At 58.5% G+C, this 24,497-nt stretch overlaps 1 protein-coding gene across 2 annotated transcripts; it reads right to left on the bottom strand.

Moving 5' to 3' along the window:
- Positions 1-337: 337 nt before the first annotated feature.
- TTC38 (tetratricopeptide repeat domain 38) lies at positions 338-24,185 on the bottom strand. Of its 2 annotated transcripts, none has more exons than XM_047865255.1 (14): positions 23,678-24,185; positions 22,575-22,652; positions 20,620-20,701; positions 18,738-18,909; positions 17,482-17,655; positions 14,774-14,849; positions 11,897-12,016; positions 10,010-10,069; positions 8,611-8,649; positions 7,495-7,576; positions 5,536-5,701; positions 3,892-4,051; positions 3,624-3,697; positions 338-1,540 (listed from the first exon to the last, which is right to left on the bottom strand). In XM_047865255.1, the coding sequence occupies exons 1-14, from the start codon at positions 23,708-23,710 to the stop codon at positions 1,447-1,449; spliced, it is 1,410 nt and encodes a 469-aa protein (XP_047721211.1). In that variant the 5' UTR covers positions 23,711-24,185; the 3' UTR covers positions 338-1,446. The 2 variants fall into 2 exon arrangements, with proteins under 2 accessions (XP_047721211.1, XP_047721212.1); XM_047865256.1 differs by lacking the exon at positions 23,678-24,185 and adding an exon at positions 19,881-20,019 and having other exon boundaries at positions 22,575-22,604.
- Positions 24,186-24,497: the final 312 nt, after the last annotated feature.

The raw sequence follows: 24,497 nt of genomic DNA, 5'->3' as shown, positions 1-24,497 counted from the left end.
GCCCCACACGAGTGGAGGGCTTCTCCGAGGAGAGACCCGGGTTCCGCCTTCCACGGCCACTCTGCGTCTTGTTTGGAACCAGGAGAGGGGAGGGCAGATGGAGTGTGAGCCTGCTGTGTCATGGCATCCGGCAGGAGGGGACAGCTCAGGATTGGAGGGCAGGCTCGCCTTTGGAATGTGTCTCTATCTCCCGAGTAGAGACAGCACCCCTCTCGAAATCCTATTGTAATTACCCATTGACTCACTGCCCCACCCACACCCCAAGTTCAAGGAGAAGCCTGCCTCCCCATGACCCAGGCCTGACACATGGGACATGCGGAAAGGTGTCACCAGCAAGTCAAAGGAACTGATTACCTAATTTATTTTAATCCCAGAAAATTTGTCTAATTGATTTGGAGGCCTCCACTGCCTCCACTGCAGGAGACCTGCCCCCTGCCTGAGTCCCTCCCTAATGTCAGCTTACACTGAAGGAACCTGAGACACACTTAGGGGCCAGGATCGCCCCTCACGGGTGCATTCCAGTGAAATCAGCAGCTCCCTGGTTTAAGGGCCAGGTTAGGAAAAGGGGGAAACTGAGACTGAGGCAGCATTTGTAAAACCGGCTCGGATCGTGGTAAGGCCACGGGCCACAGGGCTGTGTGTTTGTTGCCACAACAGGGCAACCCTGGGCTCAATCCGCACGCCCCAGAAAGTGTGTCAACTCGGCGCCTGTGCACTCGGATGATTAAAGTCATAGCTGGCAAAGGAAACCACATACCCGAGGCCCCTTGATCGGCACCACTGCAGCCCCCTGGGAAGCTCACAGACCTCTCCAGAGACGGCAGAGGGCCCCCCACATGCTTGTGCTTCTTTGAGGTGGGGGGTGGGGGGCAGCTGGGGGACCCACAGACGGTGAGGTGAGGCCTTGCGGAGGCCCAAGGCGAATCTTAGGGCCTCCACTAGCTGTGACCCCGGCAAGTCACTTCCCCCATCATGGGTGCCCTCAACCAAAAGATGGGACAACAGATCTAGAATATGAGGAAGACAAGGTGAGGGTTAGGGTTAGATCCCAGGGGCAGCCTGGGGAGAGGGGGTCCCCAGGGGCTGTGTGGAAGACTGTCCTCCCTGAGCTGCGCTGGCCTCCGGCCAACCCCGCCTTCCAACCCTTGAACACCAGGAGATGCGGGAGTGCCCTGCGAAGATACAGTTTGCAAGGCAAGTGGTAACAAAACTAGTTTGGTTCTAACTGCTTGAGGCTGCCCCTCAGCCCTGAACAAGGACGAAAAGATCCTGACTCGTGTTTAAAGTCGATTGGTGTCCCCGCTCCCTGTAACGCTGCTGGTTACAGGGCTTTTTGCTTAAAGCTGCAAAGTTACTCAACAGAACCACCTAACGGGCTCTAGCCGCTTCTAGCCCTAGAAGCCAGGGGGCAGCCGATCTGACCCTGGGGAGGGGGCCAGGCCTAGCTCACTGCAGGAGGTGGACGGCCGCAGCCTTTCGGATGAGCCGTTGGGTCAGGGGTGAGTTCGGCTTCAAGGCATCACGCTCCATCAGGAGGCTCCTGTGGAAACAGGGACAGGGTCTGTGGTGGAATCTTCTAGAAGGATGTGGGGCCTGATGGTTCCCGGGCCCCAAGGCAGGACAGGCAGCTCGGCCTGGGGCTGAGATGAGCAGAAAGCAAGTTGCTCCCCTTCCCGGGCTACCGGAGAGAGGGGACAGGAGGGACAGAGCCCAGCAGCAGGAGGCCTGACCTTGGCAGGGGGACCAGGTGGTGAACCAGGCGTGGGAGGTTCAAGGATGAGAAGGTAGGGACTCCGGTGCGTAACCAGAACATCCAGTGTTTGGAGAACATTTTGACGCTGTCCCCGAGACACACATAGCTGGGTGAGCACATAACTGTGGCCTCATCTGCCTCAGGAAGCCAGGGCCCATCCTTCCACCAGACAAGAGGATAGAACTGGACTGTGGGGGTCAAGGGGAAGCCAGGCATGAGGCCCGCTGGGAAGGCCAGTGGCTATGGGAAGGCAAGTCTGAACAAAGCAAGTATCGTTTAAGGGAAAGACCCCCAAACAATTGACAAGAGTGATTCCGTGGGGTGAGGGGGGGGTTAAGGGGCTAGGCCTGGCCCTAGGGGCGGGGATGCCATTCCAGGGGGTCCAGGATCTCCACCTTGGAGGGGAGGGGCATGAGCTTTCTGTCAATGACAGGAGGGCACTTGGAGGCGAGCCTGTCACCCTGGCTGCAGCAGGTGGCCCTCGGTGGTCCCCACGGGCTCCAGGCTGCCTGTGGGGCCCGTTCCCCCTCAGCTCGCCCATGGACAGACCCCCTGCTGCATAGTACCCTCTGCCCAGCCCAGAGGGCATCCTCTACCCACCATGGCAGGCCCCCACCCTGCACCTGCCCCAGCTCCCCTGCTCCAGCCCTCAGCCCTCCTATCCAAAGGGCCTCACCTTCCCTGCCAACCCGCACCACACCGGGACCTGGAACTCTCTAAGGGATCTGCCCCCTAAAGAAAGGGGTGTGGCTTTTATGAACCACACGTGTCCAAAGATCCTTCAGAGTCTTAACCGATTCCAGAGCGTGTACACCTGTTTCATCAGCACTGAGAACACCTGCACTGCTCCGTTTGGAAATGTTGGGGCAGCTGGGGCTCACCCAGCATGCACCGCCTGAGCCTACGCTCAGACCCTTGGGCTTTCCACCTGACTTCCACGGCTCCGCCAGAGGCCACCCGGGACTCACTGCAGGGCTTTCACTGGGTCTCCTGACACCTACCCACAGCTCCTCCCTTCTTCCCTTTCCCTTTGGTGTTCTGGGGTGGGGGGCACATCTCACCCCAGAGGTAGAAGATCTGGTGCAGGAACCAGCATGAACTCGGCTGCCCCATGTAGGGCAAAGTGAGTCAGGTGTGGGAGCTCCAAGGCTGTTAGTGAGGGCCGGGCTTTGCAGAGCTTTCTTCTGGGGGCACCCCCACCCCCACATCCCTAACCCTCCAGCCCCTCCTCCTAACCAGACATGGGTCTGGTCAAACCCGCTGGTTTCGGGCCTCCCCTCAACTGTCTCTTCTCCAGGACATCCTCTCTCCCTAACTCCCCACCAGCTCCAGCTACCCCACAGCCTTGAGGGCAATGTGCCCTGCCCCAGCCCCATTGTGCATGCGTGCGTGCGTGTGTGTGTGTGTAAGAGATAGTTGCTAGCATTACTTCCCACATGAGAAATAAGAACCACCCACTAGGCCTTGGGTCTGCCTGCCACAACCCCCTCCCCCCCCCCCCCCCCCCCCCCGCCACCTCCTGGAGCCCAGCACAGTCAGCCCCGTGAGAAACAGCGTCCCCAGCAGAGGATGCGGCATGTGCAAAGGCCCAGGACCCTGAAACAGCAGGTCGTGTTGGACAACTTACAGCAAGGCTCGAATGAGGAGTGGGCTGGGGAGGGCAGGAGAACCAGCCTGGGGGTGGGGTGGACCCCCTCTGGCCAAGCCGAGCATGCTAACAGGGAAAAACAAGCCCCCCCCCCATAGCCTCGGGTGGTGGGAGGTGGGAGACTCAGGGCAAGCTGGAAGCCCATGGGGAGACCCCCATGAGAGAGGGAGCGATGCTCAGAAACGTCCCCAAGCCCGGTGTGGGTGTGAGCGAGGAACTCACCGTGCCACGTTCTTGTGGATGCCAGAAGTGCAGTTCAAGGCCGCGTGGATCAGTAACTGGTTGAAGACGTCTCTCTGAAAGGTCACCGGGCAGGTTGGGCTCCTATAACGTGGGATGAGGGACGGGAGCCCCCACCCCACTGCGGGCAGGGCTGTTCTCAGGGGCAAACTTCCCGGGGGATGCGAATGGTAAGGACACCCCCGCACCACGGGCACCCACGCCGAGAGACCCTGCCGGACCCAGGCTGCTGGTGTGGCCGGAGGCTCACCTGGGCGTTGCTGCCTCCGATCTGGACGATACGGTAGCGGATGGGCAGGAGCAGTTCCACGACACGGTCCGGGTTCCCGTTCTCGGCCTCCACCAGGGCCTGGCACAGGGGCAGCCCCACGTCATGGGCCAGGAGGTGCTGGCAATTCTCCCCGGGGGACCTGCCAGCCGGAGAAGGTGCCCTCGGTCACCTGCAGGGCGCTCTGCACTGCCCGTCACAGCACAGATGCCTCCCTGCCTGACTCAGGCGTCCTGAGGGGAGGGTGTCCCCGGCTCTGGGCCTGACACAGCAGGTGCTTTGGTCGGGCGAGCCGACGGAGGAGAAGCGGCCAGGAAGGGGAGACGAGGGGGTTCTCTCAACCCTGGGTTGAACTCTGCTGTTCACTAGCGACCTGACTTCAGGCAGGCCCCTCAACTTCTGGCCTCACCTTGCTCATCTGTAAAGTGTGGGGAACAGTGCCAACCGCTCGGGGCTGTCAGGAGGCTTGCAGACGATGCAGGTAAAGGCCTGGTATTGGAGTTGGCCCCGGGGCCGAGGCGGACGGCTATCACGGCCCCTGTCTCCCTGCTGGCCCTCAGGTGGCTGCTGGTCTGGGTCACAGGGCCTGCAGCCATGGAGGCAGCGGCCGGCTCTAAGCCTGTCTTAAAAGCCAGAATCAAATACTCAGGGTGCCTGGGTGGCTCAGTCGGTTGAGCGTCCGACTTCGGCTCAGGTCATGATCTCTCGGTCCGTGAGTTCAAGCCCCACATCGGGCTCTGTGCTGACAGCTCGGAGCCTGGAGCCTGCTGCGGATTCTGAGTCTCCCTCTCTCTCTGCCCCTCCCCTGCTCATGCTCTGTCTCCTTCTCCTTCAAAAATAAGTACACATTAAAAAGATTTAAAAAAAAATACTCAAGTGCTTGGTGGGCTCCCCAGGCCTTCCCTGTGGTGAAAAGACAGCCAACAGCGGACACCTCTCCTGAAGCTGCCTCCCCGGCCACAGGCCACGGTTCCTGCATCACAGCTCTGGGAGGAGGGCTAGGGCAGCGGCCATGGCGGTGGCCAGCCCGCGCCTGGCCCCCAGGACAGACCACCAGGGGTCATGCCTCCCACAGCTCCAGCCCTACAGGCGGGGCTCAGCTACATCCCCGGTGGCCCACGCTGCGGAGGACCCTGGGCTCCCCGGGGCCTCCCACCCATGCCAGGAGCTGTGCCGGGGAGCTGTATGACCGTGCCACTGCACCTCCCTCTCCTGCCACTGTCCCCAGCTTGCAGATGAGGAAACCGAGGCTCAGAGCAGAGATCTGAGGCTCAGTCTGGGATCTCAGATGCTGTAAGCAGCAGGTCTCTCTGGTTCTGGGGCCTCACCATGTCCCCTGTGGGAGGCTGTGCCCATGACACAGATGCTGTCACCCCCAGCCGGGAGATGTGCCCCATCTCTCGGGGGAGCAAGTGTACCCCGTGGGATACATCCACCTGGGAGCACACGCCTGTGGGGCACACGTGTGGCAGCAGCCCCCCCCACCACGGCATCCCCACAGCCGTACTCCCCGAGGGGGCCCCCACCCCCAGCACCCCCGGCGGGCAGGGGCAGGGACGGAGCCGGCCTCGGCACGCCCCCAGTACCCTGTTGCTCTCTCAGCAGGGCCCAGTCTGCGGTGCATACTCGCTGGCATCCTGCAGGGTGGTCAGAAGCTCCTGCGTGGTCTGGGGGTCCCGAGCACCCAGAGACGCCATCAGGAAGTGCACGTCGTTGAACAGCAGGATGTGGTCACGGCTGTGCTTCTGGGTCACCGACAGGACGTCCTGCCACCGCTCCCCCACGGACACCCCTGAGGACACGGGGAAGAAACCACAGGCCTGGCATTCTGTATGAGCACGTCCTGCGCGGGGGCCTCCTGTACCCCCACGCCCCCCAGAGGCTGGGCAGGGGAGCAGGGCCGGCAAGCGGCATCGGGCCTCATCCTGAGGCCTTTGGGCCCGTTTTATGTTAACTTCTTGTAATTATAAAAGCAACAGATTCGTAAGGTAAACAAATTAACCTATTGAAGGGTAGTAAGTGAAGTTTCTGGCCCCTTTGACAACCCCCAAAACCATTTTTAAAACTCTCCCTGTGGGGGCGCCTGGGTGGCTCAGTCGGTTAAGCGTCCGACTTCGGCTCAGGCCATGATTTCACGGTTTGTGGGTTCGAGCCCCGCGTCGGGCTCTGTGCCGTCAGCACAGAACCTGCTTCAGATCCTCCCTTTCCCTCTCTGTCCCTCCCCTGCTTGTGCTCTCTCTCAGTCTCTCTCAAAAATAAACTTTTAAAAAATACATAAAATAAAATTCTTCCTACGGTTACCATCGGTATGACGCCTGAGAGATACAAGGTGTTTTATAAAAATCTGCTCAATAAATAATTCTCCCGCCTTCGTGTCTAGATTTCTCAACTCTATAGACAGCCCCTACCCTTCTCCGCTCCCCAGCAGCACCTCCCGATTCCCGGAAGTTACTAGCTTCTTCCTGCTTCTTGGGGGCACCTCCCGAAGTGGTTTGGGAGATGCTGCCCTTGACCTCTGTCTCGGCCCGTCAGGTCGGACAGGTCTCTTGAGTCTCCGCTCTGTGGTGGGGGAGTGAGTGTCCTTTGTCTTGCCTCCACATGCCCCTGGCCCCACGACTGTGCCTCCCAGCCTCTGTCCCTCTGAGCCGCCCCCCACACGTGCACCAAGATGAGAGGCTGCAGGGTCCCCAGAGAGTTCCAGGCGGCTTCAAGCCCTGCCTCTGCAGGCAAAGGGCTCACAGGGTCTCTGGGTCAACAGGATTCCACCTTTCTTCCAGGCCCCTCGACAGACCAGCTTTCAATTTTGCCGCTTTACCATCTGAACATCGTGAGCTGGCCTGGAAAACGCAGTAGCAGCCTCTGCTCTGGCCTCGGCCTACCCGAGCTCAGCCCCAGCTGCCTCTCAGCCTGGACCACACTGACCCTGCTCTTCGGTCACTCGTCCCGTAGCAGGTTGCCGGTTTCTGTGTCCTGGGGGCAGTGGACAGGCTGCTCCCTGCACCTAATATCCTTTCCCAATCCCTGCCTGGCAAAACCCTGCACACCCTTCCATGGTTCACATTTCACCTCCACGAGGAGGCCTTCCTGGAACCCTCCGGAAACAGCCTGCCCTGCCCAGGTCTCATCCCCACATCGTCCCGTTGACCCAGGGCCTGGAGCGGATACAGGCTGGGCCTGAGGGGAAAGGGAGAAGCATCTGGCAACCGGCTACCTGCAGAGTGTGGGATCACAATGTTGAGAAACCTCGCTCTCTGAAATCCCAGGGAGTTGAGAAACGGTCACCTCTCTTGTTCTGAGAGAGGAGGCAGCACCCAAAGACAGGTGGCCAGGTGCTACCCGTGCCCTGCGGGTCCGGTGGGCAGGCCGTGGGAAAGGCACGGGGCCCAGAGGCCTCAGCCGGGCTGGAAGGCAACTGCAGAGGCGGCACCCAGGCCCACAGATGGGCAAGCCACTTGGGCCTGCAGCGGGGCCCTGAGTGGCTCGATCATCAGCTCCTGCCCAGCTCTGGGCCCAGGTCCCCTTCCTCTCGTCCTGTGGGAGGAGAGAGGGCAGAGGAGCGCAAGGGGAGTACGCAGACCGGGCTACCTTCCATGTGCAGCCGGTACAGCATGGAGCAGCTGTCCACCACATCCAGCATCGCTCCACTGGCCTTCAAGCTGGGGAGGATCTGGAAGACAGGGGCGGGGCGGGGGGGGGGGGGAGGCACATGAGGGGCTGCAGGGATGGGCCACGTGTGGGGCCTGCACGGAGCCAGTCCTCAGCAAACAGGAGCCCCCACCACCGCCCCTCTGCCTCAACTACCAGGATCATCCCCTTGCCGAGGCCTGTGGCAGGTCCAGGCTGGAAACCCGAAGAAGAGAGAACAGTAGCCTCCGGCAGAGGCCAGGTCAGCATCCGTCACCTCCGGTCCCCAGCCTCAGGCCACGCCGGTGGGAGGCTGTGTCACCAGTTCCCAGGTCAGCATTCGGCTGGCCTGTGCCTCACGGCACTTGAGGAGTCACCCTTCACTTCTCACTACGCAATCCTGACAAAACTCGACAGGAAGACTCGACTGAAACTTTACTGAATGTTTTCCTTGGGTTTAGAGCGCTGGGCCCCAGGCACTTCTGTGACCCCGGTCTCCTGTTTCAAAGTCTGCACAGGGGTTCCCAGGAGCCGTGAATTAGGCTGGTTTTCTCTTAAAGGCACACGTAGGGGCTGGAGGAGGGTGGGTGGCAGCTAGTGTTCAGCGGGCACGGAGTTACAGTCGGAGAAACCAAAGAGTTCTGGAGACAGGCCGTGGTGACAGTCAATGGACCCAGGGCCGCCAAACCATACGCACAAAAATGATCCCGATGCGAATCTCGTACATATCTTGCTACAGTGAAAAAAGTTCCCGTGGGCAGATCACTGATTCTACCAGAGAAAAGCGATCTAAAATGACTACAGAAAAGCCCGGAGGCCAGAAAGGACCAACTTAGATGCGTCATTCGACCAGCGCCCACGGCGCACAGAGTCCCCGAGGGTCTTTGCCCCATCTGGGTCACGGGTTACGCCGCTACGTGAGGCAAGAATTCACCCCAGCAGGCCTTGCACAAGAGGGGAGCTCTTGCTTCAGCTGTTGTTTCTGGCTGAGACAATACTGACGGGCTCAAACACCCGCTAGAGACGAAAAAGGCAAATTTTTGCCCTCAACCAAACTAGGGGCGGAAGTAGACTTACGTGCGTATCGTAAATGGTCAGCGCGGCCTCGTATTCGCCCTGGAAAAATCAAGAATCAAGGTCCCGTGATCAACATGCAGCAAAGGGGAGCGCGCCCGGGGGGCTCAGCCGGTTAAGCGTCTGACTCTTGATCTCGGCTCGGGTCATGATCTCACAGTTTGTGAGTTTGAGCCCCGCATCAGGCTCTGCACTGACCGCCAGGAGCCTGCTTGGGATTCTTTCCCTCCCTTCCTCCCTCCCTCTCTCTCTCTCTCTGCCCCTCCCCCATTCGTTCCCTCTCTCTCTCTCTCTCAAAATAAACTTAAAAAAAAACAAAAACATGTAGCAAAGGTGAAATGTAGCAAAGGTGAAACGTAATATGAGAAATGAGCCGAAAAGCCAATCCCCGGGGGCGCCTGGGTGGTGCAGTCGGTTAAGCGTCCGACTTCAGCCAGGTCACGATCTCGCGGTCCGGGAGTTCGAGCCCCGCGTCGGGCTCTGGGCTGATGGCTCAGAGCCTGGAGCCTGTTTCCGATTCTGTGTCTCCCTCTCTCTCTGCCCCTCCCCCGTTCATGCTCTGTCTCTCTCTGTCCCCAAAATAAATAAACGTTGAAAAAAAAAAAAAGAAAAAAAAAAAAGAAAAGCCAATCCCCACCCCCCACCCCAGCACATCCCATGGGGGGGCGGGGGCGGGGGCAGTGTCCCAGAGGGTCTTAGGGTGGAAGAGGAGAACCACTTCTGCTCTGGGCTCTTGGCGCCTCTGCTGCTAAGGGGACAGTTTCTATCGAAGCATTATTGTCCCCATTGAGCCTGTCACACTCTTATGAGCTTTCTCACGTTATTTTTCTAGTCTTTCTCTTTCCCCTGTATTTTCCCTGTCTTACGTTCAATGGGGGCCACTGCCTTCTTCCACACACTGTGTCACTGCATCTCTGTGTCACCGCGGACCCTCAACTTCTGGGCATTTTCCTTTGGGCTTTTAGGGAGCTTCTAGATTTCTTCCACGATAAGCACCATTGTAAGAAGCTCCCGTACAGAGGGGACCGAGGGGCAGAATCCCTGGGGGCGAGGCTGTTCCCCACACCCTCACTCTCACTGGAACAAAGCATTTGGAGGGTCTCACAGCTCATTCAGGCGCAGCCTGAGGGGTGGGGGCTTCGTTCACTCCAGCGGCTGAGGACACTTGACCTAAATTGTGTCCACAAATTACATGCGGCTTACACGGCTTCCGCGTCCACACGGCGAAAAACACCTAACGTAGTTTAAGCCTGAAGAGCTATTTGAAAACCTTAATGCTCTGTTACACCAGACACCATTTAAACGTGCAAACCCAAACTGTTGTCCCGGGGAACCAGCAAAAGGTAGACAAATATTTATTTCTCTGGACATCTTTGTAGGATAAGACAGCTAACCAGCTTACCTTCTCAATCAGATACAGAGCCCAGTGCCAATAATTATGACAAGCAAGCATATCAGAGTCCTGGGGGGGGGGGGGGAGGGAAATGAGAGAATTAGAGAAAAACCTGACAGCCTGTGGGAAAAAAAATACCAGCCGTGGTTTTGTGACAGTGCAGGACCGTCCCCCGACCTTGAGTGCGGGAAACGTTCCCCGGCACCCATGCTGAGGCCGGCCTGTGCCGGGCACCTCTGTGCCCCGACGTCCCCGTCAGCTCTGAGGACGGTTGACACGGAGGTCACCCTGCTCCTCAAGCCTCAAGAAAACGAGCGATGGATCCACCAACAGGTGCCGAGGCCCCCGGGGTGTCCAAATCCCAATAAGGCCGCGAGGATCAATGAGTCCCGGGCTGGACTCCCCTCAGGAACTGGCGAGGCCGGCAAGGAAGGGGGGTGTGGTTGACGACTGGCAGTCTGCAGGCCCCATCGTGAGCACTAACCCTTCCTTCTGTGAGGCTACCGCGAACACTTCCTCCCCCTACCTGGACACCACCTTCTACCTCCTGGAAAGAGGAACTGACAACACCTTCTCCAAGGCCCACGTCTACCTTACACCCGTGCTTGACGGCACCCAGGCTGCCTGCGTCCCCTCTTCCTCACAGGCCCCTGCAGGCCTCGGTGTCTTTGCTCAATCTGGCTGGAATACCCTCCACCTCCCCATCTATCACCTAGCAAACTCCTAGCCACCCTTCAATACCCAGCTCAGGGGCTGCCTCCTCCAGGAAGCCTTCCGTGACCACCTCACCCTCAAGTCCAGGGGGGTTGGATGCCTCCTCTGGGTTTCCACATCCCTAAGAGTGTCCCTATCATGGTGTGGTTCATGGGCTGCTGGGAAGCTGCTCACTCCACTTGATCGGGCCTTTTGAGGACAGAGAAGTCTGGGCTGGACTCTCCGTGGGGTCCCCAGGGTAGGATCTTGACTGAGCACCAGTCTGGGGCAGGAGGAGGAGGAAAGGGAGTCCCAGGCCACGCTATCTAAAGCAAGACTGTCCTGCCAGGCCAGAGGCTGCCAGGAGCCACAGCAGGGGACAGATGCAAGCCACGGCAGGGGACAGACGCAAGCATTACCCGGCCAGACTGGGCTGCCTCATTTTATACATGTCTACAACCAACACCAAGGAGACCTCATTTGGGGGCTTCCCAGTTGTTACAACAGCAGGTATATAGATGAGGAAACCGAGGCTCAGAGGGTCACTTTCTTGCCCTAGGGTTCAGCCAGGCCTCCAACACCCAACACCCAGTAAAATCGCAGCGTCTGGGGGAGGGATGGGAATGGAATGTGCTGGAAGGCCCTGGCCCAAGCCTTCCCTGGCCTCCCTCGGTTCTGCCTGGGCAAGCCCCTGGCCCTCAGCCCAGAGGATATGGCCACACAGCCGCTCCTCCTCCCCCAGACTCAACACTCTCGCAAACACTATCAGTATCTGCCTAGGGGAGCCGACTGCATGTCATGGCCCCATCGGCCCCTGGCTGCGCCGCGTGCTCCCCGAGCCCACCCGTGGGTTCCATGCTGAGCCAGCCGGCTGGTGGTAAGACACAGCTCAGGGTTCTTACGGTTCTCCCCCGTGCCAGGCTCTGGTGTCCTCGGTCATTTTCTGACCCGTTCCTTTACACCAAATGCCCCAACCCAAAACTTCTAGAATCTTCTAGATTCCAGATTCTAGAATCTTCTAGAATCACCTGCAAAACACCGGCAGGTTTCGGGGAGCCCTGTGGGTCCCTGGGGACACTGCGGCTCGACACAACCCAGCTCCCCCAGAACTAAGCTGCAGCCTGTAACTTCTGTCCTTAAAGCCTTAACCCAAGGGGATGGGCGGAATTTTCCAGGCAGATGACCCATCGACAGGAATCGTACCTTCCAGTGGGTTTCTGAGTGCTGCATAAATTCCAATCCATCCTTGATTTCTGCTTTCATCTCGTGAATATGGGCGATGGTGTGCACCGACCATGCGTCTGTCGGGTTAATGGACAAAGCCTACGTGGGGAGGGGGTGGAAGATGGTCGGAGGTCACGAGGATTAGTCAGGCCGCCTGGTGACCAGGTCACGTGGGGAGCAGGGGCCCGAGCTGCTGGAGCGCGTGCGCACCGGGCCCTGCCTCAAAACAGCAGTGACCCCGAAGTCCAGCCCCGCTGACCATCTACAGGATGCCACCAGCGAGGATCTCACCGCCCATTTCAAAGGTGAGGAACTGAGCTCAGGGAGGCTGAAAGACCACAGCTGGGTCTTTCCAAAGCCAGGACTCATCCTCCTGGCCCCAGAGCCTCCTGCACGCGGCCGAGTCACCTGCAACTTGCCGGTCAGCCTCTCTGGGCCTTTGTCCCCCCTGGTGAGGAGCAATGCCGCCATCCCCTCGGGGCTGGCCTTGGAGATCAAGTGGACGCGGTGGGCGTGCGTGAATGCTGTGCAGACTGCCGAGTGCTCACGGCTGCCCCTCGTGGATGACCACGCGTGTGGCAGCCCGGGCTCATTCTGACGGGATTGCTATGAATAACAACAGCCACTCACGTGACCGGGGAGCCTGCCGGGTGACCAGCAACGGGCAGGACACGGGGCGTGATTCCTACCCCCCTGTAGCTTTCTTTGAGTCCTGTGTTCAGCTCATGCTCACTGCGCACCTCCTAAGTGCCCGGCACAGAGCGGCAGGCTGAGGCTCAAAGCGGCCCAGGGAACAATCCACACGAGCCCAGGTCCTGCACACCAGGCCGGTCTTTCCTCCAGCCCCACTGACTGCTTCGGTGCCCCGAGCCTTTCACAGAGGCAGAGGCCTTGGCCTGGCACCTGCTGTGAGGTCTAGGCAGACAGGTCTTCCCCGGTAAGCCTGCCTCTCTGCTCCCACCCGCTGCTTGCACGGGCCTGCCCGGTCCACGTGGGGGCGCTGTAAGAAAGAAGGTGTCCTCGGGGACAATGGGCACCTTGGCAGAGCCCTGCAGGACCAGGACACTTCGGGGACTGCAGGGGCACGGCCGCGCAGACCTGGGGAGGGGGCGTCCTGAGAAGGGATCCCCTAAGTGTGCTGCTCTCCTGCGGGGCACAGCTCAGGGCAGGGAGTGGCCCGGACCTATGGCCAACATTAGGCCCCACCTTCCACCAGGGGCGCCAGACCAGCTTCCTCCCCAGTCTCCCTGGGACAGAGCCACGAGGCACTGCACGACCCGCCCTGCCGGTGCCCCCAACCTTTGCCCTAGGGCCCGCCCCGCCCCCATCCGCCCTGAGCCTCAGCCTATCACGTGGCTCCAAGCTTCCTGAGCTCAGCAGGCTGTGCTTCCCCTGCCTGAAGCCCTTTGCTCTCTCGGGGGCCCCTGGGGTTTGGCACGCAGAAGCTCGCAGGCCCAAGCATCACCACCACCACCACCGTGAGGCCTCTCCAGACTCCAGCGGAGCCTGGTGCAGCCCACCCTCGCTCTCCTGGAGGCCTGGCAGTCACTGTCACAGCATGGCCTTGCCCAGGAATCACCTCGGGTGTACTGGTGTTGGGCTCAGAGCGTGGCACCCGCACGACTGGGTACAGCAGGAGAAAGGGCACCCCATTCCACCACGTCCTGCTCCCGGTGGGGCATCAGCCTACACTTTTGTCTGCCCTCTGGCTTCTCGAGCCAGTCTGACAGCCCTCGAGCGCTCAGGGCACCTTCCCGTGGCTGACCCGCTGGACAGCGCGCCCTGCTCCCTCAGGCCACGGAGCCCAGACCGCCATGGAGCATGGAACCGTCCCCCTGCGCTCAAGTCAGGGCTCCATCTGTGTAACCGGAACAGGTTTCAGAAACCTCATGGCCGCTTGGACCCCCCAAGGGTGCAGGCTGCCTCCGGGGGAGGGGTGCGTGGGCAACCAGGGCAACGTCTATGGGGAGGAACACTGGCTGGGTCGCGGGGGAGCCGGGTTAGGCTGGTCCAGGCAGCCTAACGGACGGTGGTCGGGTCAGGCGGCCCCGGTGAGCACACATTCTGCCCTCCCTGAGCTGCCTGGACGTGAGCAGGCTCCAGCCGTGGCCTCTCTGCGCCGTGACCCCCTCGTCTGGACGGCGAGGAGCGTGCTGCCTCGTGGCGGAGGGGATGAGCAGACTAGAGTGGGTGTCTGTCACGGAGCCAGGCACAGGGCGTCCCCGGGCGCGCGACAGCCCCTCCCGGGGTCTGTTTCCACTCCTGTGAGGAGAGGGGCTGGAGGACATGGCCTCCGAGGACTGCAGAGGACACCATGAGCCCCAAGTCCACCGCCGCGGCCTACTGCTCGGTCCCAGTCTGCTGGTGAGGGGCGTCCAGCATGCACCTGGGTACCAGCCGGCCCTTGGCGGGAAGGGCCCGGCCCGACAGGAGGCGCTTGGCAAAACCACACTCCTCTGCACCCTTCACCATGGTTCCCTCCCTCTGGGGGGAGGCAGAGGTCGAGGGAAGAGCTGGCTGACAAGACCCCGGCCCCCCGGGTCAGGGGCCACCCGGAGGCAACCTTTGTCTGCGACCGTGGAGCTCTGGACAGAGACAGACAAGAGCTCGGGGAGCCTGGGGCGGCCTTGCACGGGGCCCCGAGGGAGAGGTGGACACAGCTTCCCCGGGCCTCATTCACCTTCCTGGCCCGTGGAGGCAGTTTGCGGACTGTGGGAGGGCCAGCTGCCCTTGCTGGTAATGTGAGTCCTCCCCAGGGTCTCTCGGGAAACCGGACCAGAGTGGGGGGGCGGGGAGGGGGGGCCGTGTGGGCTCTGCCCCGCCTGACGCCACCCCTGAGGGGAAGGGCCCACTTACCTCTTTGGCAAGCTTTTCTGCCTTGTCATAGAAGTTGGTTTCCATCAAGCCAAAGGAATAGATGCCTTTCACGTAGCTAAAAAAACAGAGAGGAAACAAACAAAAAGTCTTCAACAACAGTGGACTGTGCAACCCTCAGTATGGGCCAAACCGTGTCCCCCAAAACGATGCTTGAGCGCGGACCCTAATTTGGAATGCAGGCGTTTGCAGACGCCATCGAGCTGAAGTCCTGCGGGACGAGGGTGGGCCCTAGACCCAACGACAGATGTCCTCACGAGAGGAAGGAGAGGAGGACTCGGACAGGGACGTACAAACAACACACGAAGGATGGAGCCACGTGAACACAGAAGAGACGCCGCAGCCACGCAGCTGCAGGCCAAGGAACACCCCGGATCACCAGCTCCCGCCGGAAGCCACGGAGAGGCGAGGAAGGAGCCTCCCCTAGAGCCTCTGGAGGGAGCACAGCCCTGGTGATGCCTGGATTCCCGACTTGTGGCCTCTGGAACTGTGAGAGAATGGACTGTCGCTTTAGGCGGCCCGGTCTATGGCACTTTGTCCCAGCAGCCCCAGGAGATGGACACACGCCCCCTCCAGGTACCACCCCAAGGACCAGGCTTCCCAGCAACTGGATGCTGCTGATCAGTGGGGAGCGCTGTGACCCCCCAGCGTCGGCACAATCGTCTACCCCAAACCCCGTCTCTGCAGCGGGCCCCTCTGCGACTCACAGCCCACCCCCTAAGCATCAGCGCGCTGTCTCCACTGAGGACGACAAGGGCCCTCTCCTGCCTGTCCGGCTGGTGACACTCACCTGGAGGCACAGCCCGGGACACCTCCCTTGGGAAGTACTGGTGAGCACAGGCTGGCAGTGGCTTCTCTGCTGGCCAGCGGCGTGCATACCCCCAGCCCAGCCCCGCCTGTACTTGCTGGACAGCTCCTCCCCAGACCCCAGCTCCTAGCGGCCAGGACCCGTCTGTCCCACTCGCTCCTGGCCCAGGCCCGGCCCGGGACGGGACACTTCACTGAATCAGCACACACTGCCATTTCTCCATCGCTCGTCTGTGATCATCAGCACTGAGCGCCGGGCCAGTCACACGTGACAGAGGCAGTCTTTTGCTGTAGTTTTGTGGGATCCCACGAAAACAAGGAAGAACAACAGAGTTTCTACTGGTGACTCAGGTGTTATCTTTACTACCGCGCATAGTGACAAAGTCTAGCTCTCACGATTCATAGCTGCAGTGTTCTAGCACACGGGCTTCCAGACTTTTCTTTTAAATACTGCTTTCCTTCTTTTTTTAAGTTTTATTTATTTTGAGAGAGAGAGAGAGAGAGAGAGAGAGAGAGAGAGAGAGAGAATCCTAGGCAGACTCTGCACTTTCATTGCAGAACCAGATGTGAGGCTCGAACTCACACACCATGAGATCGTGACCTGAGCCGAAGTTGGACGCTTAACTTACTGAGCCGCCCAGGCACCCCTTAAATATTTATTTCTTTTAAATATTTAAATATTGTAAATATTGCTTTTAAATATTTAAATATTTTAAATATTGCTTCTAAATAGTTATTGGGGTCATTTAACCTTCCACACTGAAACATGCATTGAATGCTTATGGTGTGCCCGGTATTGTTAGGCTCTTGGGATGGTTACTCTCATGTGTCCCCTTGGCTGGGCTATGGTACCCAGTTGTTCGGTCAGATACTATCTGGATGTTTCTATGAAGGTATCTCTCAGATGTGATTAACATTTAAATCTACAGACTTTGAGTGAAGCAGATTACCCTCCATAATATGGGTGGGTCTCGTCCAAACAGTTGAAGACTTAAGAGAGAGGACCGAGGTCCTCAGAAGAAGGAATTTTGCCTCCAGATTACAACATGGACTCCCCAGACTGCTGGCCCGTCCTGTGGATTTCAGACTTATTTGCCAGTCCCTGCACCTGCATGAGCCAATTCCTTAAAATCAATCAATCTCTGCCCCGTATAAACATGTAAATAACATAGCTACAGAAGTTCATACCCTACTGGTTGTGTTTCTATAGAGAACCCTGCCTAACCCAGCTCTCCAATCCACGGGGCTGTCTGATTTTCACAACCATCCTGTGACTAAGACACAATGAAGGCAATTCTGTGCAGCCATCACACGGGAGGGAGTACCGCTCAGGGACTCCAGGCCTCCCTCTCCTCCCGAGCACACAGCAGAGCTCCACTGCCTGGTGTCCTGGGGGGGGAGGGGGGTGACCAGCTCTGGCCAATGACTTGGGAGTGGCAGGGTGGCCCTTCCTCCGTAAGCCTTGCCACCGTGAGTCCCTCGGGGGTGCCCTCTTCTCTCCCTCTCAGTGACCAGTGTGTCCAGAAAGCATCTTCACCATCTGGGACCCTGATGTAGGAGGGAGACAATGACAAGGGGTGCAGAGCCCTGGGCCCTCCCACGACAGGGGTGTAGCATGTGCGAGAAACAAGCCTCTGGAGAACCAGAGGATGCTTGTTACCGCAGCAAAAACTACCCTGGGCTGACCGATACACATGCTGCTTGCTGCCTTGTTCACAGGATGGGAGGAAGAGCAAACAGATCTTTCCACTTTCGAGAACTCGGAGAAGAGCCACAGCAGACTCACGATTTCCAGGGCGAGGCCAGGAGCCTTGCCATGCTTTTAGGACAGAGGAGAGAGAGAGAGTAAGAAAGAAACGACGTGATTTCCAGCTGGCACATACCTGCTAAGGGGGATGTCGGGCGTCCAGAAGGGGTATATCCGAGCCACAGAATCCCGCATCTGTTCCTGGTAGCCCAGATAAAAGTAGGCATCGTGGGAAAATTTTAGGGCTAACATGTCTGTTGGGTGGTCCCAGAGAATCTGTTCCCATAGTTCACAGGCTCTGGAAAAGTTCCTGAAAGCCAAGGAGAGATTTCTCAGCAGCGCTGAACACGTACTTCATACACATGTGGTGGGCAAAAGGCATCGTTTCTTGCCAGAGTCTGAAATATGTATATATGTATTTAAGTATATAATATATAATTACATATACTGTACGTAATATGTAATTATATATTATAATATATATTTATATAAATATTCCTATATTAAATATTTATATAAATATATTTACATATAATATATTGTATATATTTATAATATATATACATATATATGAGAGACAGAGAGATGGGGTGTGGGGAGAGAGACAGAGGAGAGAGAGAGAGAGGGAACATATTCTACATACACCCACACAAAAAAGTTTCCATGTTAGGTTGTGGCTCAGAACATTGAAAAACCAGTGGGAAGTTTTACTCTGGAATTCAAACAAACAAAAAAACTGGTTTAACAGGCTGCCAAAGGCAATCTCCTCCCTGGGACCGGGAACCAGCTGTGTGAGGGGGAGCCAGCTGAGGGGGAAGCCCACCCCCGTGCCGACGACACCTGCCACTGACTCAGCCCCTTTTGTTCCTGCTTCGGAACCCATGAGACATCAGCTCAGGTCGCCTAGCTGTGCGGGGCATCTCCCCTGGCTGTGCAGACGCAAGGGGGCTGTCCCAGAGATGGGCTGCGGGACCATGAAACACAGGGGGACAGCCGTGGCCACAAGGGAGACAGGGGGGACAACCCGGAAGGCTGTGAACAGATGTTCGCGAGGGTATGTTGGGGCGAGGATAGGGCGAGTGCTTTCTGCTCTGGTCTTTCATACGTTTCTGTAACGTGGTCCTATCATTTTTGTCACAAACATAACACCCAATTCATTTAAAGAAGGAAAGTTGTCTGGATGCTAAATTGGAAATCCTAGCCAACTGTTTTCTCGTTCTGCAGTCACGTGAAGGCACAGCAGACGGGCAGGATGTGATTTTCACTGAGAGATGGCCACGGGAGGCAGGGCGAGCCCACCCCTGGTCCCGCTTCCCAAGGGCGGTGGAGGAGCCCCCGGGGCATCGCCCAGCACGGTCTCAGGGTGCCAGCCACGGCCGGGGAGGCCCTCACCCCTTGGCAAAGGTCTCCACTGCAGACACGTGCAGCCGCTCCCGCTGCGTCAGCGGCTGTGTTTTGGAGACCTCCACCATTGTCTTCACGGCCAGGTCCAACTCCCTGTCCAGCCTCACGGAGCTTCCGGTGCCGATCAGCACGAGGCCATTAGAGATGGCATGGCCCATCGCTGGCGAAAGGTTGGAAAGCAGCAGCTGGTGATTCAGGGCGTCCAGCTCGGCCCAGCCCAGCCTGGCCCCGCCCTGCCCAACCCTGCCCTGCCCTGCCCAACCCTGCCCTGCCCTGCCCAGCCTCAAGTGAGGAATAAATACCCACATCCCTGGAGGGGCAGGCCAGGCGGCTGGTCGGCTGTGCACCGGGCCCCCCCGCAGCAGTGGGGAACCCAGCCTGGGCCCTCGCCACTCACGAGGAGCGGAAGCAGCCCTAGAGACACGCTGTACCTCTGCAAATATTTTTCCAACAAGGGCATTCTGCCAACGTCTGGAGCATCTTCCTTCACTGGGTGAACTGGTCAGGGCTGCCTGCCGGCTCCCACGACCCCCCAGCCCTAATTTCCCTCATCGGCTGATATTGTCACTACCACCAACGCCGGGCCTCCAGGGGGCTGCTGAGGAGATGCTCCATGCAGGGGGGGCTGGTCCCTGGAGTACAGTCTGTCTCAGCCACTTATGCGCAGAGAGCTTTTTGGGGGGCGGGGGGGGACAGGGGAGGGTATGCCTTGTGCCCTTGTAGCAACCTTGCTGGCAGGTCTGCAGACCCCCGGGTCCCCCTTGAGCTTCCTAGCCCCCAGCCTGACAGAGGCACGGGGTCCGCCGGCATTTGGAACTCAGTCACTGGCGAGGCCGGAGACCCAGGACCCAACCAGAGTGTTGGGACGACCCATGTGGCCCCCATTTCTACCCTGGGGCCCGAGGTCTGCTCAGAGAGCCCGAGCCCATTCCTGGCTCCTGGTCCCCCATAGGCTGGGCTCAGCTTCCTTCTTCCCCCATCCCGTGCATCCTGTCCTCAGCGGGAGCTGGCCACAGTGGCATGGAAAGGGACAGTGGTTACTGCCCTGCCCTCCTCAGCCCTTCGTCCAGGCCTGGAACCCCACCCCTCCTGGGGCCACCCTCCTGGGGTTCCGAAATGCACGGGGCTGACCTCCCCATGCCCTCTGCGCACACGGCTTGTCTGTGATGCCAGCCTCCGTCACTAGGCCCTGGCGGCCCAGATGCTTGGGCTAAGCCTCACTGGTGTCCTGAAAGTCCCCAGGAGCCACCTCTGATGTTCTAGGTCAGCTCTGGAAAACAGAAAGACTTATGTGGTCCTAGCCACCCAACTACCAGCTGAGTGGTTTGGGGTACGTTTCTCATTCTCTTTCCTCCCCTGAGAAATAGGACAGGTGTCTTCCCTGTCAACCTGACAAACAATTAGGGAAAAAATTAGAAAGATGCCTTACAGGGGTGCCTGGGTGGCTCAGTCAGTTGAGCGTCTGACTTCGGCTCAGGTCATGATCTCAGTTCATGGGTTCGAGCCCCGCATCGGGCTCTGTGCTGACGGCTCAGAGCCTGGAGCCTGCTTCGGATTCTGTGTCTCCTTCTCTCTCTGCCCCTCCCCCACTCATGCTTTGTCTCAGTCTGTTTCTCAAAAATAAATAAATGTAAAAAAAAATTTTTTTTTTTTCAAAAGAAAGATGCCTTACATGGAACCTGGCATCTCTATGAAGGCAGCGCTATGCCAAGCCTATCGGTGGCTCTTGTCTTATTGCCCTCCCTCCGGGCAAAAGGCCAGCCTGGTCACTGCCGCCAGCCTGCCCTCCCCAGGCCAGTGGAGTCTCTCAGTCAGAGAGCGCTCGGACCCACGAGACGCGGCTCCTCAACCCGGGGACAGCATCACTCACCGAAGGTCGGATCTGCTGCTTTGAGCTTTGACAGGCAGCCCTCAATGCCACCAAGACTTTTGTCATTGGTCCATTTGACATACTGAAATAGAAAAGGCAAAACAACGTTGTCCCCAGGGAGTCCTTAGTTCACGTTAAGGAAGGCACGTGTCTGAATCTGGATTTTCTCTCTAGACAACGAAGTATTTCATGACCTGAACTGCACCCAGGTTGGTCTCATGCGAAGAGCCTGAATACTCGTAACTCAAGGCACACTTTCTAGGGCGGGTGAGGCCCCCATATTCGGGAAAGAAGCATCTAAAGAAAGCTTCTTCCTGACAGGTGACCCGCCCCGAACATCAACTTCTTTAGCTATGAGAGGGGGCCTCAAAGTCGGGCGCCACAATTGGGACCTTCCTACTTTCCATTCATTCTTTTCCAAAAAGACCTTCAGGGGCGCCTGGGTGGCTCAGTCGGTTGAGCGTCCGACTTCAGCTCAGGTCGTGATCTCACGGTTCGTGGGTTCAAGCCCCCCATCAGGCTCACTGCTATCAGCACAGAGCCCACTTTGAATGCTCTGTCCCTTCTCTCTGCCCCTCCTCACCCCTCTCTCTCTCAAAAATAAACAAAACAAAAAATGTGTCCTCTCAAATGTCTGACCTGCATCTACACAGAATTAGCAGAGTGTGTTTTAATAAGACACAGGGGAGTTGGAGCGGAGACGCCCACGCTCGAACACAGGATGGCCCAGAGATGCTGATACATGGGACAGAAGATACACAGGCGGGGTCCGGGGAAGGACTGTGTTACACTGAGGAACGGGCTTTGTAACAAATCCGGGGCTCTACTGGGGCCAAAACGTGCAGGAAGGGCACAGAGTTCAAATGAGCACAGTGGAGTCCTTCGGCAAGCTCACAGCATCTCACTGGTTTTTTCTTGTACTTATGTTTCTAGAAGCTTCCTCGGTCCTTACGTTGTGTGGATGGCGTTCGCAGGCAGGGTTCTCACTGCTCATGATAAACCCGGCTCTAGTTTCCCATCGGTGTATACAGACCCAGGCCTACCCTGCTCATCATCTGCCTCACTGCAGGAGTCAGCGCAGCTCTCTGAGCCTCAGTTTCCCCACCCGTCAAACAAAGTGGTTAGACCCTGCCTCTTGAGACCCTCCTACTTCTAAAACTGCAGGCTCCTTCACTGGTGTTAGAAATTACTGGTAATACGGTGGCGGGTCTTGGAACAGCCATAGGTGAGAGTGGTATATTCAAAAATTGGCCCCAGCCAGGGGCCGAAGCCCAAAGTGGAGGGGCCCCATATCAAACCCTCAGCAGACCATAGAGGGAGGCCTGGGGAGAGTCAGCATCCTGATAAACATTGCTGTCTGCCTGACCCTGGGGGCACCTCTCACCCACACCGTGGGTTGTCTCCAACACGTTCCCATGCACCAGGGTCCGGAGTACATAAATTGCGCTGTGACCCACTGCTAACATCATTACGCAATTGAAAACAGCATCCCCTACTTCCCAAGCTGTTGGCTGCGGGGCCTCTAAGCATTACGAAGCATGTTTGGGTCCCCCATTTGGGCCCTCCTGTACCCAAGTTTGCCAGGAGATTTGGGCCGGAATGGGGCGGAAGAGCTTCACTGTTTATAAAACAAGAGTGCTGATAAAGATGTGAAGCTTAGGAAGCCTTGAGTGCCACCCTTGCTCGTGGTCATCGTCGACCGGCTTTCCTGGGAGAGTACATCACACGACACGGGAGTCTGGCCGTAAATCTAAGCAAAGCCGTGCTGGACGGGGGTGCGGGGCATTGTCTTGCACTTGTGTAAGGACCGTTCATTGCGTTGTGTAAGTAGATGTAGCTGTTCGATGGGCCAGAACATTTAAAAATGAAAAATAAATCAGTTAAAAGCATTTGGTAATTTTGAACACCTCCCCACCGGCCGTTAGAGAGGCCGCCGCACTGCCCGGCAGGCATACCTGGGTCAAGGTGGCATCAAAGAGCTTGCAGGCCTCGTTACTCGTGGTTGACAGTGGGAGGCCCGCATCCTTCCACGCCTGCACACAGCAAGAAGAGACTCTCAGGGCTTTATTCCATGTAGTCCTCCAGCCATAAATGTGAACCCCAACCCCCAAGCACAGAAGATCTCCAAATGCCTCGCATCATGTGAGTGTGGGTTTCCATATGAGCCAGCCTTGCGGGGCTGGCAGGGACTCTCAGATTTCATAGACGGTGCAGAGCAGAGGACGCCGAGTTGTGGGTGCGAGGGGGCAGATCCTGATGCAAATCCCAGGGGTCCCTAAATAGCTGTGTGCCTTCTGGCAACATCCTCTCTCAGACCCTTCGCTGGCCCCGAATGGGGCTCTGGAGGATGCACGGGGTGACTGTGAAGTGTCTTCCAGGGGAGCACTCAGGAAACGGGAGTCCCTGATCTGGCTGAGGGGAGGTCTAGGGGGACAGAAAAGGGGTAGAGCCTTAGAGAGCCTGGCCCGGCAGGGTGGACTTTCCAACTGGCAGGCAAACACGGTATCTGCCAAGCACAGTAACAATACCTCTCCTCTCTCCACTTTATCAAATGATGCAGACCTACAAGTCAGCAGAAAGATCTAGAGATCGTTAGAACTGTTCACTGTTGGGGCTGCCCTTTGGATCCTGCCGGGGTGCACAGACCTGCGACCCCGCCCTGGGAAGGAAAATGTCCTCTACTCCCCGAGCACAGCGGGCAGCTCCTCAGGCTGCACGGCTGGGGGGCAAGTCCCCGGGCTCCTCTGAACTTCACCTTCCTCATCTGCAAAATGGGTTCAGGCTGCCCACCCTGGAGGGTCCGAAAGAGACACTCCTGCGCCACACTGGCTGGGGCTAATGCATTATAGGTCTCGGGGTCTCCGCGGGGTCCGAACCGCGCCGCTGGGGTCCCACAGGAGGGTACTCTGGTCCCTTCCTGCACCCAGGTGCTCGCCTGTCCCTCGGGGGCCGGTTCCCCGGAGGATCCAGGGTCCCGCGCAGGTCGGTCCCGTCCCCGCCGCCGAGCGCCAAGCCATGCCGGGGTCGCGGGGCCCGGCCGGGTTCAACCTCCGCGTACCTGGCAGTCGCGCAGCGGAGCGGTGGCGGCCATGGGGGCAAGTGGGTGGCCGGGCCGGTGATGTGGGTCCGGACGACTCCGCACCTTCCGCGTCGGGGCGGGAGGGTGGGGCGGACATCGCGGGGCGGAGCTGCCGCGCTTCCCCGCGAGCTCACTGGTCCGCGGCACTGGCCCCGCCCCGCCCCGGGGGCGCTCCGAGGGGGTCCGCGCCTGCCCGAGGGGAGGAGCCGCTGCGGGGGCCTCGGTGGGCGCACTCGCCTCCCCCGCAGGGCAGCGGGGCAGCTCCGGATTCGCTCACCGTCCCAACTCCTCCCCCACCCCCGCCAGGGGGCTCCCGCCTGCAGGCGACCCTGTTGGGGCCGCCGCCGCGGAGTCCCTCGGGAGGCAGGGGGGCCCTAAGGCAGCGGTCACTTTCAAGCTCTTTGGAGTCCCCCGCGGAAGCCTGGCGCGCACACGTTTCTAGAGGTCATTTTTTGAACTGAAGCAAACCGTGCTCACAACTACAGTCTGTGGAAGAAAATGTGCTATATGATCCCCTTAGGTGACGTTTACCAACATGCAAAACAGTGCATTGCGGAGGGACTGGTTCCTGTGTAAACAGTCGAGAAACACGAGACAGCAGCAGAAACGAAACTCACATCAATGATGCCCTGGTGGCGCTGAGAATTCTCTCTTGCAGGGCACGCGGAGGCCTGGGACTGCACTGGGACCCTTCTATCTCCTTGGCTGGGATGTGGGCGTACCAGTGCTCTTTATTTTTTATTTATCTTGTAGATCTTAGATATACCCTTCTCTGCTCTGCCATGCCGGCAAAACTTGT

This window comes from Prionailurus viverrinus, chromosome B4, assembly GCF_022837055.1.
Source record: "Prionailurus viverrinus isolate Anna chromosome B4, UM_Priviv_1.0, whole genome shotgun sequence".
Taxonomy (NCBI): Eukaryota; Metazoa; Chordata; class Mammalia; order Carnivora; family Felidae; genus Prionailurus; species Prionailurus viverrinus.
This window is presented reverse-complemented; position numbering and strand designations above follow the sequence as displayed.

Bases quoted from the DNA above. Each gene is read 5' to 3' on its own strand.
- TTC38 (XM_047865255.1), bottom strand. From the start codon at position 23,710: ATGGCCGCCACCGCTCCGCTGCGCGACTGCCAG. The intron at 8,650-10,009 runs GTAAGCTGGTTA...TGATTTTTCCAG, and splicing joins CTCTGTATCTGATTGAGAAG to GGCGAATACGAGGCCGCGCT. The intron at 4,052-5,535 runs GTATGCACCGCA...TCCGGCTGGCAG, and splicing joins ACCCTGCAGGATGCCAGCGA to GTCCCCCGGGGAGAATTGCC.